This window comes from Sesamum indicum, linkage group LG9, assembly GCF_026168435.1.
Source record: "Sesamum indicum cultivar Baizhima isolate 11 linkage group LG9, ASM2616843v1, whole genome shotgun sequence".
NCBI lineage: Eukaryota > Viridiplantae > Streptophyta > Magnoliopsida > Lamiales > Pedaliaceae > Sesamum > Sesamum indicum.
In genome coordinates this window covers 21,395,565-21,413,538 of record NC_142665.1, presented here as the reverse complement: position 1 = coordinate 21,413,538, position 17,974 = coordinate 21,395,565, and the positions used below count along the sequence as shown (strand labels likewise).

Here is a 17,974-nt window from a genome sequence, read left to right as displayed (position 1 = left end):
GGGATCATTGTTTAGTGTTTCTTTCTGCATTGTCGTTTGAGATCTCTTCCAATTATTGATGTACGATTCATGATTGATTAAATATATAATTATATAATTAAATTTTTAATTAATTATATACTTAAAATTCTAACTCTCTCCAACCTGATATTTACCTAACTCTCCCCAATCAATCTCCCTCCCACCAAAAATGAAAAAAAATAAAAATAAATAAAGATTGGTATTATCATCTCCAAATAAAGCCATTGATTTCAGCGACTAGGAGACATTGGAGTTTGGCTCACGTGTAGCTGCCTGTGTTGGGGTACTAAACCTACGTGCAGAAGGTGGGTGGTTTGTCCGTACCTAGTCTAAGCCCATGAGGTGATATTTATATATTTATATTTATAAAAATTTAAATAATAATTTAAAAAGATAAAAAGATCACGTAATAATTTAATTATTGAAATCAATTTGGAAAGATATATTATTTAGCAGTTGAAATACAAACATAATTATCTCGAACGTAATATATATCTAAACATATAATATAAAGGAAATTACTTAAAGGAGATATATGGTGTATGATCATATAAATTAGTATTAATTAAATAATTGTCATTGAAGATTTGTGACAAAACAATTCAAATAACAATCTTAATAATCATTATTAATTATATGTATTTAATTACGATAATATTTATTTTGTCACAGTACTGAATTTCTTAATTTTAACAATTATAATTGTTTCACACCTATTAGCAAAAATTAATGACAAAAAAATGCATAAAATCATCACTAAAAATAATTAGTAATATATGTATAATGACAATTTAACGATAATAAATAATAATTGCATTTGATGACAATTTTATTCAATTTTTATCACTATTTAAAAGATATTTTTTGCTAATATTATATTTTGTTGTGGCATATAATTAGTCAACATAAGAACTGTTGAACGTAGAGATAGAGGCGTGTAGATGAAGAAAGGAAATAAAATATCCTCCTAATATATATATATATATATATATATATATCGTTTTTAACTTATATCCGTTGAAAATTAAAAAGAAACATATGATAAATGATATGAGGATGGGTGCGTGAGATGCCCCAACTTTTAGGGGACGGGTGGGTCACGCCCACGTGATGTTCCCGTGTCACCCCATCCTCTCTCCACCCCCCACCTATCCCCAGTCTTTTTCGCCCTAACCGATTATGAATAACACGACTTTGATCGAATTTTAGTACCTTGTATGTTTTTGGTTGGACTCACCCCCACTTAACCCTCTTGACGTTAACCTCCCAACCATCTTATCTTCCTCCATATTCATTCATGTCTCTTCGCCTCTATTATTTCCTCTCTATCTAATATTCTTACGCTATGTATAAAATTATCTTTAAAAACGTACCTTGTTATATTATTCTTTTTTTTTTTTAATTCCATGTTCCATAAATTTATCAAATCTCATGCCTACAATAGGTTCGACTGTAGAAACACGCTTTAATAGGGAGACAGGAGTTTTAGGCTTATATGTTACTCGACTTTTTTAATTTTATCCGATATAGAATGATAGTAGACTCACCATCAACTGTTGCAAGTTAAGGCTGACCGTATTCTTGACATGGTCCAAGTATTTGAATAATTAGAAATTTTCTTTTTTAATATGTGGTAGTATTATTAATAAATAATTAGAGACTTGGTCATGAGTCTAAAAAGTAAAATTTGATATGTTTAGTCCATATTTTTTACTAGTATTTTGAATTATACATATCAAGAGTCAAAAGTACGATGTGGGTTGAGACTTTCTTACCAAGGATCAAACAAAATCCGCTAATTAGTTTTGTGTGGTCCTCTTCTCTTTTAATTCATGCAAAGTTAGTCAAAGTAATTATGCATCCGCATTCATATTAATTACTTTTCAAATATAACAAAAATAATATTATTACCATCATTTTATTATATTAAATCTTATTATATGATCGCATAAATTGAGATACCAATCAATGAATTTAATACATTAATTATCACAAAAAAATCAAGGGATGACTTCAAATTAGCTTGAGGAGAAAACAAATTTCTCATGTAATGAAAAACAATTAGGGTCTTACGTGACGCATAATCCGTCTCTAATTTCTCTTAATAGGTTGTGTTTAGACCTATAGAAATTAACCATTGAACGAAAAAAAATACAATAGAAACAAGGCAGATCATAACAGAATAATTAATTATACTGCTAACTAAGCGCATTAATTAATTTTAGCTTTTTATTGAGTGGAAAAAGGAATTAACGGTTGATCTTCAAGCTTTAATTTTCTAATTAGTTGGCAAAGCCCGATTAGGCTAAAACCGTCGCTATAGTGCAATTACAGAGACTGGTTTCTTTGTAGACACGGTATGTAATAATTAGAGACGGCCAAGGTCTAAAACTGAATCATTAGGAGGATCTATCACGGACTTTTATGTGGTCCACTTATTGTTGTTCATCATCTTTCACCTTTTGCTTTTTCTTTTTATTTTTTTTTTCTTTTATTGGGTGTAATTAATTATTAATTGAATATTTTTATAGGAGTATGCGAATAGGGAGAAAGGTGGTGTGGAAGTGTGGACCAAAGAAATCATGATCAGATGACTTTCATGGAAGCTACGTTGATAGCCTAATCATCATGGGTGTCGTCACTTGTCACCATCAACATCATTATAATCTGCTAATCTTTCAACACCATTTTTTTTTTCGTATAATTTTGTCATTAATTACAATTTTTCTTTATTGTTTCTTTTTTTAAGGTTCTTGTTACCTACTTGGAAATACATATATTTCAAAATTTCATATAACAAAATACATGCGTTCTTAATCAGTACTAGAATTAGTTCAATTTCAAGATTACTATTTGGTCATTTGGTTCCTACATTCTATACAATCAATATGGTGAACAGTAATAATTTTTTAACAGTTATGAATTATTATTGATAAATTGTTAGTTCAAATTTGAATGGTAAATGAGTTGGATTCTAAAACAAGTTTTATCAAAGAGTAAGGTTCGGGGTTTTAGATCAACAAATTTGCACTTCAGGTCTCATAGGATGGGGAATTCAACACATTTAGTTCTCTACTTTACAGTATTTTAAAATAGTTCCAAAGTTGAAAAAACTCCACACGTTTAATCATTTTGCTTTATGGAGTATTTAAAGTGGTTCTGGATTGAGAAAATTCGATATATTTAATCATCTGTTTCACGAAATTTATGGGATTAAATGTGTCAATTTTTTTTAATTTTTAAATTATTTTAAAAAGCCCATAAGCATGTGTTGAGTTTTCTCATTTTTAATTATGACCATTTCGAAATCTCCACAGGACTAAAAGTGTGAACCCGTTTAACTTTTTGACTCACGTCTACTGATTTTGGAGATTTATTTTTAGAAAAAAGGTTGAAATTTGCTTTAATTAGTTATTATTAATTTAATAAAACAACAACACAAAGTTACTTCTTGAAGGTAACAAATGGATAACCTAAAAACCATAGACGATTGAGAAATGATGAAATAATTAAGGAAAAACAATTGTTCGGATCAAATTTGACGAATCGAACCAATCACATAGTAAGTGTATTGTATTTATTCTGTGATTGATCATAATTTCTTAATTGTATACTAATTACATGACAAATGTATTGCACTTATCATATAATTAATTTAAATTTAATCGAACCGAATCCGAGCTAAAATTAAGATACTAAGTGCATGCTATTATATCATTGATTACGTCAATCTATCTATTTCCATCTAGTTATTGTCATTCACGGACAGCTTGCTACAAACTAAGCACTTAATTGCTTCTTATCCTCATACACGGACCAAAAAAACATGATCTCAAGAGTTGCCGTTTGGGCAACAGCCTTTGTGTTATCTTAATCATACAATTGCAAAACATAAAATGCCATTTTTCTTTCTTTTCTTTTCTTTTTTTTTTTTGTTTTGATTTGAGCTCTAATTTATATCAAGTATTATATGTTCTCATCAGATTTTTTCGTGTTTATTTTTAACAAAAAGCCAATTTAAATTGATACTCCTAAGGTAAGAAAAAAAGAACACAAACGCTCCATTTTTTATCAAAATTACAGCTACATGTTAAAAGGGTGTCAATGTAATATTTTTCAATGGGCATTTTTAGTTTTGTCTTTGAAGAGACGTGTAGTTGTAATTACAATTATAACTTTAAGGAATAAATTTATAATTTTATAATAGACATGTGGTGTTTGGGCTTTTTATTCTAACATCAGAAGATGTCAATATAATTTACTTTTAAAAAAATACGCTTAGCAAAAAAATATTTTAGATTTATATATTGCTCAAATTCTTTTTTATTTGTTTGATGTGAAATAATAGTACCCAATTATCATCCTAATTGAAAGTCAAATTCGTTGTCGGCAACCAATGAGGTCTTGCTCAATTGATAAAGTTAAGAGTTTCCGATCAAAAGATTGTGAGTTCGAATTCTATGAATGTGGAAGTATGTGTATTTTTTTTTTATTTTATGTAAACACATTTATTAATTTGAATTAATAATGTATATTAATTTAAATGATATAATAAATCTCGTACGGTTAAAAAAAAATATTGGCAGTGAAAACTTGTGAGGGGAAGCAGGAAATTAGGACAAGTAAAAACAAATAAAATAATAAAAGAGAAAAAGTATAGGTTGTGGATAATTTGGAGGGATTCTTTATGAAGACACGTCCGTGAATGCACACGTAATGTCAACTAAGAAATTGAGGAAAGGAACAAAAATGGACGACACATGTCTTATGTTGGATAAATTGTCGGCGGCTTAAGCCAGTAATCAGATTGCTACTCTTCCTATTAATATTAATACTATCCTCTCTTGCGTACCATGCTCCCACTGCAGCTGACTCGGCTCCAACTCTCATTTTTCACTTTTCAATACGTTTCAAACCAAAATTATAGATAATTTGGGAAAAAGAAAATTTCAAACTGTGATATTAGTTATTGATTATATATTGCAATTCGAGTTTCTTTTTCTTTTTTTTTTTTAATTAATGTTGAGTCCAATGTTTAGTTAATCGCTTACTATTATGGAAAACCAACCATTAATATTATATGGGATCCATTACTATTATTAATATAAATCAATATTTATATATTGGTAGAATTTGAATTCCTGAACTCAAAATTATGGGATATCTTATTACACTAAAATAATTATAATATTTCAATACGGTTAATTGTTATAGATAATATAATAAATAGTCGTAGCAAATAATTACTGACCACGGTCACACAATGGTTGTTAGTCGTGGTTTTTGCAAGGGTAGCTAAAATATTTGTCATGACTTTTGTTTTGACCATGACTCTTAGCTATGAAAAATAACTTTTTCATGGATTATATTTTTTTCATCGATTTTATTTAATCGTAGTTAATAGTACTCATTTAACGTGATTTTTAGCCATGGCCAATAATAATTTTTTTATCTAGTGCTAGCAACTATACCCTAAATTTACAATCTTAATTTTAACAGTCATTTCGATTTAAGTGATCAAAAATATAACGTGGCTACAAATAATTAAGGGCCAAATATATGTGATCCAACTATACATATGATTTAACTCATGAACTTTTTTTGGATAGAAGTGGTATGTTATTATTACATGACCATTTGAATAAGTTTAATAATTGAACAATATATTAGTTCAATTAATACGTCAATACAACTACTAATTATAAAATGACAAATTATAATTAATAAAGTAAAATAAGCACTCAGGCGTTCAATAAACTCCAAGCCCTTGACCTCAAACTAAGTCGTAAGATCTCAATCTTACCTATTAAATTACAAATTTATTGGTGATTTTAGTCATGAGTTGAGCATTGAAAAACTGTAATTTGGGCTTCAGCCAATGACCTTGACACTGTGAATTTGTTGTTGCAGAATATAAACATTGGACTAAAATTTGGACCGATGGACCCCATTAACGACAAATCCATGAACAACCAAATTCGAGTTCAGATCAACCATCATATGTGGTAATTCTCATCCAATAATCATTCTTCAGCAATTACTATGGATGCATCCTTTAATGGAGTTCGTGTGAGAAAGTGGGCAATAGGAGAAAGGATAAGTTAATAGATTTGGACTCTGGACCTCTTAATTTTGTCATAATTTTATAAATAAATTTAAAATCATGTGTTCGAGCCTCATTAAATTTATGTATATTTATCTCATTTAATAAGTTTTTTTTATTTTATTTAATGTAAGTTTATTGTAATGTGAATTTATTAATTGAACTTTTATATTTATCAATTTATTTAATGTAACCGTCGTTTCTATCCGAAAAATAATTCTATTTTCTTGAATGATACAACTTATAATTGTGAAAATGATACATTATTTGAGTGAGGTTCAATCAAACATAGAAATATATCGTATCGTGACGCTGACACCATAGGACCTAATTAACATCATGTTTGTAATTTCATACAATTCACATTGAGTTGGGACAAGAACCATCCCATCTTTATTTAATTGCTTGTGGAAGTAGAATGTTACTTTTTTTTTTTTTTTAACATTTATAGACCTATCAAAATTCATGACGTGAAATTGCACAATATGTCAATATAAAATAGTTTGCAAAGGAGAGTATGTCTTAAAGTTGGCCACGACAACCTAAACTCGTACATTCCCACTGCTTCTATCATTACATTCAAATTATTTACACATATCACATCTACAAATACCTAAATCATTTTTATGATTATCACATCTACAAATACGTAAAGTGGGAAAAAAATGATGAACAATATTATGTTAATTCTTAGGTTGGGACTGATTTCTTCTCATATTTTCTTGATTTATTTATTTAGTTGTGGTTGTACTTATTCTAGGGGGGTTTGGGCCATTTCGTTGATGGGCTTCCGACACCCCTAAAGTTTAATGTTGCTTGGGAATAAAACTTACAGAATAATGGGCCTTTCTTGTTGGAATCATGGCATACAATGCTTCCCATTTCCACCGGTTTCCCAGTGTAAGAATCTTTGTCTTGCCTGGAGGTGTGCAAAAAACAATTAAATCGGTTGAATCGAATTTTCGGTTCAGGGTCGGTTTTTTTCTTATATTTCTGGTTTTTTAGTTCAATTTTTGGTCACTGTTTCGGTGACTGAATCGAATTGATTAACTGAAATTTTAAATAATATAATAAATAAGATATATTTTTATATATATTATATTATATTATTATTTATATTTATGTAATATATTAATATTATAGTATTAATATATATAGAAATATAGATAGAATTGACTTAAGTTGAGCGAGTGAGAACAGACAACTGAGAACGAGTGAGAAACAGAGAAAGAAAAGAAAAGAAAGGACCGACGACGACTGAGCGAGTGAGCGGAAAAAAGAAAAAAACAGAAAGAAGGACCGACGACGACGGGCGACCTCCTCTCTCCACCAGTACTCCATCAGGTAGGTTTTGCTCCTTTACAAAGAAAAAAAATTTCAAAAAATTTAACTTACAATTTGGTTTGAAGGTGTTTGATGAAATGGCTAAGTTAAAAAATATGTGGATTCTTGCCTAAGTTGAAGGTGTTTTTGCCTGTTTGGTGAGGATTAACAACACAATGCTTTATAATGTTGCTAATTAGTAATTATATTGTTGGTTTCTGAAGCTGTTGAGGGAATACGTCAGAATTTGGGAAGAAAAGCAGAAACATGATGCCCCTAAGATGTTGGATTCTTGGAATGCTGGATGAAGTGTTTTTGTTTAATTCTTCAGAGATTGTTCTTTGAGTCCTGATTCTGGTTGGTAAAGCAAAGACGGACGTCAGTAAGGTAACGTTTCATGCTTTCTTAGAGTATTGGAAGATGACGGTTGAAGTTTGTAAATGAGAATTTCAACTGTTTTGTGTAGAAATTTGCTGATCAGAGTAGGTGCGGGCAACTGATGTCAACGTCGTTTTCCCGCAAGATATACTCGGAGGTAATTCTATTTTACATTTTTTTATGCTGCTAACGAACTCATAGACTGCGAAATTTCATGGATATTTTTTTATAAATGGCGTCAGCAATTAGTATGTGGATCGTTTATTTTTCTTCCTTAGTACATTGATTTGTTTTCTCTATGGTGATTATCATTCTTTAGTTTTTGTTGTTGCAGTATGGTTTAGTCAAGTGCGTGCGAGATATGCAGTTTTAAGTATTTTTTGTCTACACAACTGAAAGCTCTTTCTCTTACTTGATTGTGAAGACTTTCAGTATAAATTTGACAGGTAGAAGAGGTTGGATGGGAGCACTTAGTGAGAATGGGGGAAGACTTAACGTTTCTTAGCTTTCGTGTCATGTAAGAGTATCCGTATATTGAAATCTTTGTGCATTATTTGAGAAAGAAGCAAAATGAGCTCCAGTACAATTATACTTGCTGTCTTCAATATCAGACTGAGTACGATGTTTTTACTTTCTCAGGATATCAATTTATGTCAATGCTTTATTTTGATGGTATATTCACTGTAAATTACTTTGAAAAACTACGAGAATCATCTGTGTGTGTGTGTATATGTATATATATTTTAGCAATAACTTGAGACTCACATGTCGTGCTTTGACATATATGAGACTGAGTGGAAAAGTAAGAAGGGCAACATTTCAATGAGAATGTATGTACATATCTTAAGAGTTAAATAAATACAGGCAAGTACCTACTTTTGCTAAGTGTTAAATTCCCAGGTCTTGCTTGTGAATGCATGTTATAGAACAGATTCTCTTCCATTTTGAGGGAATATTTCACACTTTTCCAAACATTAGGTACCACTGATTTTTGTTACCTTTTGGTCATTATATCTATTTTCTTTTATCCTCGAGTACTTTTAGTTTTTTATGTTGCTTGTGCTAGGGACACTAAGGGAAGAGTGCATATTCTTGAGATAACACTGGACAAGACCTACCCAAGGTGTCCTCCTTCAGTATCGGTGGTTCGTTCTTCTCCACCACCCCTTGTTTCATATTTGCTTTTTCTCTGGAGTCTGGAAATGAGTGACAACCGAGGTCTATATCATGTCCCCAGGATGCGCCTTATAATTTTAGTCTAGAATGGTCATCGCATTCAAAGTTACGAGATGTTGTTCGGCAATTTCAAAAGGTAACTCTGGCAGATTTCTGAACTTGGTTCAATCTGTCCTCACTTTTCCTGTATCTTTCCTCACAATTTGTTAATCTGTGATTTCTTCTGTTCATGATTATCATCTATTGTGCCTAGCATGTGGATAAGCTCCAGGGTTTTTGGTCCACGTTGGATGATATTGATCGGTCTTTTTGGGTAATTGATCCAAAGCATTCACATTATGCAATGTCATATCGCCAAATAAAATTAGGTTAGTTTTTATTAAAAAAAATGGTAAATGCTTTGTGGTCTTTTTCTTGGTGTCTCGCGAAAGTCTGCTAATCCTCCTCACTTTTTCTTTTTCCAGGGAATGATTGCTCTGTCATATTGTCTATAAATGCCAATGATCCATTATCCCTGCCCGAGTAAGATTATTTAAAAATAAATTGTGTATTGTTATCTCTTGAGCACAAATGATCAGAGAAACATCTTATACTAATTGCTGTTTCAATCTGGTAGGTGCCGCTTCTTGGGTTCAGATAACACAGTCAACTTTCTGAGGGATATTTGGAAGAGAAATTGCACAAGATGGTATTTTCACTATCCTTTTCGGGGGATCTGCGGTCTTTAGATATCATAATGTGTGCTAAATCTGGGTTGTGAAGGTTGTGTGTGGAGTATGTATTTGCTTATGGTTCTGATCTTCTGAATATTTCATGGATAACCTTGTTTTCTCTTACAAATGTCTGCATGTACTAGATGATATTCCAACTACGTTTTCTGATGAAGAGACTTATGAATGTATTCAATTGGCATTTCTATGGATTATTCTTTATTCTGTTTGGAAAGCACTAGGACATGCTAAAATAATCTTGAAATGATGCTTTAACGAGTAGATTGTTTTTTTATCAACCTTCTTGTCCTTTCGGATGATGCATGCCTTTGGAGTGTGGCAGCCTGTATAATTGGTTAAGTCAATTAGATTTTCATAGTGGCATTTTCACTTTCTGGACCTTTTTTCTGATGTGTATCTTAAATCACATTTGGTTACACATTGCGAGTTCAGCCAGTTAGCCAGTGAGTCTGAATTCTTCTGCTGGTGATGCTGCCAGGGACCTCTACTGATATCTTGTTTGTCTAGAATCTTTAAATCGATAATGTTTGTTATGTCTAGTAATAGTTTCCCGTTGTCTTGTTTGCCCTTGATCTGATATTTACTCGCTATTCTGGAAAATAGGGCAAAAGACAAGTCATTTCCTGAAAATCTTGCACGTGTTTTTGACACTCAGTTACCCCAACCTCCACATGTCCAAAAGAATGAAGAACAAGTTGAGTGTGGCATTTGTTACGCCCAATATCTTCCGATAGGTACTTCGGTAATATATTCATGTCAGAAGTCCGCTTACATGCATGTTTGTATGGTTTAAGGTCTAAGTTCAGGGATTGGGCCTATTTTTCATTTGCCAATTCCTTATTGAACATGAACATGTATTTGACGAGTTATAGTTTGGTTTTTGTGCTTTGGGCATATTAAAACAACTTCAGGGGATCGAAAGTATAGTATGGGAAGTCTTCAAAATTGACTGGTTTGGTTCAGCATCACTGCCACCACTAAGGAACTAGGCTGACGCATGCAATAGGACACCTCAAAATTTTCCTATCATGCCATTTAACTATGCATATGATTTGTTAGCTCCAAATAAATTCTAATAGACTTGCTTCCCCCTGAATGTAAGGGATTTAGTCTTTTACATGCAAACAAACAAATATAGATATCAATAGTACCTATTACACATGAATCTTCAATAACTTGGTCTTTTTTGTCCTAGATGATGAACTTGGTGCCAAGAGTGGAAGGGCAACTGATTATACATGTGAAAATGGAAACTGTAATCGAGCATTCCACAGTGTTTGTCTTGGTGATTGGCTCCGCTCCATTACGACAACAAGGCAGTATGTTATGCTCTTTAGATCTCATCGTCTTTTGAATTCATGTTTGCGTAACAACTATAATCACTAGCTTCTAGGCATGAGAATCCGAAAAAGGGAAGAGCAGAGAAGAAAAGACAAATGATTTTACTAATTGCTGGGATCGACTTTTATATTTTTTAGTATCTCATAAACTTTTCTAGCTTTCAATAATCCTTTTCAGTTTGCTAAGATGATCACCTTTGCCTAGTCTGATATATTTGTCTAGTGGAGACAGGTTAACAAAATGAGACTCCTGACTCCTCCACTTGCCTTCTCCTAAATCAAGCACTCCTACATTTTCCTTTATTGATCTTAATTTTGGTATTTACAAGTTCGTTGGCATAGCGTTTCATTTTTTCATGTTCTCTCTTACTTTGCTTCTCGTGTTAATATCCTCCTGTGCTTTTGTATTTTGTTGTAGGTCATTCGATGTTCTATTTGGGAACTGCCCTTACTGTTCAGACCCCATTGCAGTCAAAATCAGCACCAAGACGTAATATTTTACTGCACTTACAGCATAAAAAAGGAATATTTTCCTGTCTGAAGGAACGATTATTCCTGTTACTATCTAATCTCCACACGAGAAATTGTCTTGTGCAACCCATTTTTGTTGATACTGGCAGGCACCCATATCTGAGCTAAATTCTTGATCTCTTTGTTGCGCACCAATTCTGGCCCTTGGATTATAGCAGGGTGTTTTCATAAAGGTCTTGAATTGGGAGCATGACACTCAGTCCATCCAAGAAGTTGAGTTACACATAAGAGTTACTCCACATACAAACAGACATATCTGACCATACAAAGTCGACTCCAACCAAGTTATTAATGTAGCCCCAACAGGCCTCTATGTTGTTGTCGGCTCTGTCTGAGTTCTTGCAGATCAAGTTGCTCTTGTATGGGGTCTCTTCCTTTGGTATTTAACTCATCTTCCAGTAGATATTCTTGCTGAAAACTACAATTATTTGTTGCCGTTTCAGGGGGACTCTGTTCCCTCCGCTGAAAACGTGAAGGGACATTTGTAAACGTTGTACTCTTCTGTCCAAAAGCCCACGATAGAGAGCAGCGAGATTGTGTTGTTGAATGTTGTGATAAAGGAGAGCAGGTTACCGTAATTGATTAATTTTTCTGATGTTGTGATAGGATTAAAGAAATTGAAAATCCAATCATTTTTACGCCGACAATACTAGTAAGTTTAATTAAATTTATCTGAATAATTACGAGGTTGTAATGTTTCAATCCTTTACTCATTTCTTCATTATAGATTTGAGTTTCATTTTTGCAGACGAACTCCCCAGGTGGAATACTTAATGTGTTTGGGACAGCAGGGCATGGGTTGATATGCACAGCGTCAAATATCTATCGTTTACGGCTAGCACTGTTCGTGTATCAAATCTCACATAACTCCTACCTTTCATCTCATAGTGTCGGCCTAGCAAAGTCATTTCGTCGTTGGTGTTCTTACTAATCTCTTCGCGTTTTACCTCTCCACCCAAATTCTTGTGCCCCTACTATACTCCAACTTGGTAGTTTTCTTCGCTTAGTCCTGGCATTTGACGGCGGGCTTATCAAATCTTTTTAGTCAAATGCAATAACCTGACTTACGTTGTTCAACGAATTGTCCTTGTCTTACCAAAACCACTAAAATAGCAAAATCTGTGTTTTGTACAGTGTTTTCGATGTAGGCAACAAACATATATAGGTCGTACTAGCACCAAGAAGTTAGATCTATGTATAGGAGGTTTTGTCTTTCAAATAAAAAAATAAAAACAGGGTCGGGAATGTTCAAAAAAAACATAAGAGGGAAATTCATATATATTTTATTTCCTTCATTTGGTGGTTGTTTTCTCTTTTTGCTTTTATTTGTAAGAAAGAGATAATGAAAAAGTAAATGAGATATGGAGCACGACTATAATTAATAGTATTTTTATTGATCAAATTGGTGTATTATTCAATTTATTAATATTAATTATTTAATCATAATTAAAAAAAAGGAATTTGAGTGGCAAGCTGCCAAATGACAGGTGACATATCAAAATTTAATAACATGAAATTATGTTTTGGACATTTAATAATTCTGAGATTGATTTGGACATTGTTCGTGTGGATAGCATGTAGCTGTCAATATCAAGATAGAGATTGATAAGAAGTATGATGCAAGAGAAACTGTACACGACCAATTCAAAGCTTTTTACTTCATCATATTTTTTAAAAAAAAAAAGAAAAAAGGAAAAAGACCATTCAAATTTCAAAGTGCCTAGTGTTGCTTAATTTTTCCTTCAAAATTTCCCTAATTATTTGTTTACTGAATGTTTTATTAATCAATTAAGCAATTTTAAAATCTTGGTCAAATATTTGAATTGTAGGGTACGTTTGAATTTAATTGAGTCAAACATCCTCTTAATAGAAATATTTAGAATTAATATTTCATTAATTAAAGCTGATAAACGACACTGAGAGACTATCTAAATGCAAAGCAAAACACAATTAATTGACTAATGAAATTAATTCAAGAAAGAAAATTAATAGCTTTCTTCATATAATACTTCATCACTTGGGAAAAAATATAAAAAAACATATATGAGAAATAAGTACATCATTTCCAAGATCATCCACACACATTATTGGCGCAAACAGCGTCCACCTCATACACACGCAACAATTTTACGTACCAAGAAAACGACATCCACTTTTAATTTAATTAATCAGCACACCCCATGCATGCATTATAATTAATCCCAAATTACATTTTTTTCTTTAATTCCCTCAACACTCACCCCCATGTAATATCTGCCATCCGATGACGATGAAGATAACCAGAAATTAAGTGGGATTTGCATCATATCCCTGCCACACATTCCGGTGGGGTATTCGGGTACCGGGACTTGTCGGTGCAGTAGTCGTAGATCATGTGGTTCATCCGCACCCATTTGTACCGCTTGGCTTCCTCAGGGTTGAGTTGTTGGTATGCTGCACCCTCCCACCAGTTGCTAGGGTTGGAGGCGCAGTTGGCTGGCCCCGGCACCGGACACCCCTCGATGTCAAAATCCTTGTAGTAGGCGTAGAATGGGGCTTTGCTCCAATCTATCTTCTCCAGGCCGCCTCTCGTCGCCCAGTCGTCCGCTTCCCACAGAGTAGAATACACTCCCATGGGCTGGAATTTCGGGAAGGGAATTCCCCTGGCTTCGTTGTTCTTGTAAACCCTGATCGGCACTTCATCCACGTAGAAGCTGTGTGTAAAATACAATGAGCCAATAAATCAGAGTCAATCACATGACGAGTGAAATATAAATATCGTTGTGGCTTTAGTTTTATAATTTAAAGAGTAATCGATCATATGATAAATCATGCAGGAAAATAGTTAATTATGAACTTACACGACGTGACGGTGGTTCCATAATATAGAGTAAGTGTGGAATTCTGCTGCAGGATCGAACCAGAGGTTGATCCTTTGTTCACGGTCACCTTTCCCGTGGGCATACACATTAGTCTGGACTGTGTATGGCTGCCCCGACCGGTTTCCCAAGAACTCAAAATCTAGCTCGTCTCGTATTGTATCCGTGTCTGAATTCATCTATTGCACATTACAAAAGGATAAACATAATTTGTTATAATCTAATACTATATGTATCTCAAATAATAAAAAGATTAATAGCTTGGGAAAATATATACATAAAATGCAGTGACTGTTCCGGCAGAGTCACCAGGGACGAGCTTGATCTTCATGCTCACACGTCCGAACAAATACTGATACTTGGAAGCAAACCCGCATCCTAAAATATTCACATTTACCCAATTTTCATCAAATCAATCGACGACGACGTATATAGCTAATTAAACTATCCCACAAAAAGAATTAAATAGCATGCAAGCACAAGATAGTAATATAAATCACCTGAACTTTGATCAAGAACAAGCTGAATAGCCCTCCCTCCATCAAGTTGGCGGATGTGAGAGTCCGCCCACGTGATGCGAAAATCCTGCAAGAACGTCGCGGGTCGGGCAGTCACAGTGCAAGAAAGCAAAGCAAGAACACATACTAGGATTAGTCCCGAGTACTCCAATGATGCCATTTTCTATGTATTTCGTTTGTTGTGTATTTGTGCTGGTATGATGATAAGAGAGAAGTGATGGCGTTATTTATATAAGCAAAAAGGGAGAGAGGAAGAGAAAGGGACATGTTGAAATGGGAAGAAAGCAGCGTTGAAGAGTAGATAGCTTTCGATACAGCTAATGTAAAGCCGTCGGAAGGACCCGCCAACGCCATCTCTTTCTACTCTCTACTCTCTACTCTCTACTCTCTACCCAACCATACCATATTATTGGTCGTCGATATCTCATTCTCATATGTGAAAACTCAGTTTTGTAATATAATTAATTAATTATCATCCATGTAACCAATCCACTCCTGTACTTTCATTAATGCATGTCTTCCCGCCAATTATTCAACCTAGCTCATCTTTTCTTGTACTTTTCTCTCCCTATCCATATGTGTCGCTAGCTCTTCACAAGAATCGGGTGATACAAGTTGCATATGCGTTCACCTACGTGTTTTCAAATAATGTAGAATGAGAAGTGGATGCGTACGTCTCAGAGCGTTTGAATCACTACAATTCAAGAAATTAATAAACCAACTATTATCTTCAAATTTTCCTTCTATAAATTTAAATACAAAAAAGAACATATGCGTTTTCCACAATTTTCAACTTCTTTAAATTCTCTAAAGCTTCAAGACAATTAAGTTTTCAATTTCCTCTAGATTTTATATCGCTTGATTTAATTGTATTTTTAGTCATGTGATTTGTTGAGGTTGTATAGTGGCCATTCACCTTTTTTAGTTCCACAATTTCACAACAATATTGGTTGGAATTATGATATCACTTTTCGATCAATTTTTAAAATTTCAGCCAAATTTATCCTAATATCACAATATTAAAAAGGTGAAAAAGACGAGTTACCAAAAACATATAATTATATAATTAAAAATACAAGCAAACTTTTATGACGGCCCCCCTTCATAAATTAAATGGGTTAATTTGTACGTGCATGATATTGCAGTACATTCTGATACTCACATTCTTTCATGCTTTTGTACAAACTGATATGTACATGAACTACCATGTTTGTGAGGTTTATATGCCTGGATTGTTCAATTTCAACATGCCCAACGTGCGACTCTCAATATCCACAGTGCACACTAACTCTTCTCCGGAGCCCTATATATGTCTTAATATACATTTTTCTGTAAAAAAAAAAGGCTAATTATTAAGATCCTCATCAATAATTGAACAACTATATATATATTGTCGCTAGTGAGACGATGAAATCATCTCTAAAAGTGGAGAACTGTTGTTGCTGTGGTGACGCCAGAAATCCAGGAAAAGTTTGGTATATATAATTTTGAATTGAATTATCTATTCCAAATTTTATTATACTTTTATTTCATTTAATATACGAAATCAATATAATGGGAGTGTGAAATAGTGATACATTGTTCCCTCCTCAAGATTTAGAAATTATACTTACATTATTTTCAAAAAAATTTAAACTGCATTTTACCCCATATGTTTTCAGAAAATAGTTAAAAATTTCTCCGTGTTTTAACAACACAAGGGGGTTGTTTGCTTATTTCTGAAACACAGATAGATTTTTAATTGAATTTTTAAAAGACGGGGTTTTATGTTTACGTAGTCTTTAACAATACAATATTTATCACCACAACTTTGTTATTAGAATTTTTAAAAAGAGTGTAAGCGTGTAATTTTTGAACTTAGGTGAAGTATTATTTTAATATTTTAGAGGGATTTAAGTATAATTAACTTTAATAAAACATTATCCAATAAATGCTGTTCTCACAATAAATACTAGAATGTAATATCCTAAGCCATAAGAAGGGATAGGGAAAGGAATCTTGCCGTAGCCAGACCAAAATCTTGAAAACAGATGGGAGTGAGAAGGTGGTTAGGAACCACTAATGTTATTAGTCATGTGAAACCAAAGATAATGCGATTGATGCCACTAATTTTCTGTTTGTGGTCGGAATAATTAAATTCCTGCTCATGATTGAGAGGGTATTTACTTTATCAGTTTATAAGATTTTTAAAATATTTTGTAAAATGTCGGTTATATTTTGAAAATAAATAATAAGTTTACAGAATATAGAAATAAAATATTAAGAGTTTATAATTTCGTTAACAAGGAAATGAGTTTCTGACTTATTTTTAATACTTTAATAAGTTACTTGAAATTTTTAATTATTAACATTTTATTATTTTTTAATTTTATTTTATACAAACACTTTAATAACTTGAATAATACTCAAAAATTTATAAACTGAAAAAATATCTTATTAGATTTCATTAATAAACACTCTCTAATTCAACCCGATTCAACAAATAATAAAAAAGATATAATTTACAATACAATTAGATGCTTTTTTTATATTATACATCAATCATATAATAATTGAACTTAATTATTAAGTTATGTACTCAAATTCAGCTAATTTTCATTTGACATAGTTTTTCAAACGTAAATGCCTAATTTTTATTAGTACAATATAGATTTTTTAGACTATTTTATGTGCCTCTACAATTATGAAAATTGACTCTATACTAGTGTTCATAGTTGTAAAGACACATAAAATAGCCTAAAAAAAATCATATGGTACTAGTGTTCTTTTATAGGGTCATTTAAATGTGAAGATTTGATTCAAAAACTGGTTAAATACATACCACATTTCAAATCAGAGTATATTGAAATAATAATGTACCAGAAAAGTAAATATATCTACATCTATGAAAACCAAAGGTTGGTCATGTAAAAATAGCAAAATTTCTGGGGCATGATGACATGAGAGGCAACAGGTAGAGGGCATTAATGGCTGCATGTGGGCCTTAAGTTGGCGG

General features: G+C 32.6%; 2 protein-coding genes across 5 annotated transcripts; one reads left to right on the top strand and one right to left on the bottom strand.

Annotated features, from left to right (window-relative positions):
* Positions 1 to 7,285: 7,285 nt before the first annotated feature.
* Positions 7,286 to 12,250, top strand: LOC105177853 (zinc ion binding protein). 4 transcript variants are annotated; one of them, XR_016067454.1, is made up of 13 exons: positions 7,286 to 7,468; positions 7,672 to 7,834; positions 7,914 to 7,982; positions 8,272 to 8,342; positions 8,892 to 8,970; positions 9,063 to 9,137; positions 9,255 to 9,369; positions 9,466 to 9,523; positions 9,618 to 9,689; positions 10,336 to 10,474; positions 10,928 to 11,051; positions 11,491 to 11,962; positions 12,047 to 12,250. XR_016067454.1 is itself a non-coding variant. In XM_011101121.3 (13 exons), the coding sequence occupies exons 3-13, from the start codon at positions 7,947 to 7,949 to the stop codon at positions 11,709 to 11,711; spliced, it is 852 nt and encodes a 283-aa protein (XP_011099423.1). In that variant the 5' UTR covers positions 7,286 to 7,468; positions 7,672 to 7,834; positions 7,914 to 7,946; the 3' UTR covers positions 11,712 to 12,250. The 4 variants fall into 4 exon arrangements, 3 of the variants coding, with proteins under 3 accessions (XP_011099423.1, XP_011099422.1, XP_011099421.1); XM_011101121.3 differs by having other exon boundaries at positions 10,336 to 10,466; positions 11,491 to 11,562; positions 11,693 to 12,250; XM_011101120.3 differs by having other exon boundaries at positions 11,491 to 11,562; positions 11,693 to 12,250.
* A 1,320-nt stretch (positions 12,251 to 13,570) lies between these two features.
* On the bottom strand, positions 13,571 to 15,188 carry LOC105177854 (putative xyloglucan endotransglucosylase/hydrolase protein 7). The gene is made up of 4 exons (XM_011101123.3): positions 14,962 to 15,188; positions 14,739 to 14,839; positions 14,444 to 14,640; positions 13,571 to 14,296 (listed from the first exon to the last, which is right to left on the bottom strand). Exons 1-4 carry the CDS (start codon positions 15,137 to 15,139, stop codon positions 13,906 to 13,908), a joined length of 867 nt encoding a protein of 288 aa, XP_011099425.1. The 5' UTR covers positions 15,140 to 15,188; the 3' UTR covers positions 13,571 to 13,905.
* Between the last annotated feature and the right edge of the window lie 2,786 nt (positions 15,189 to 17,974).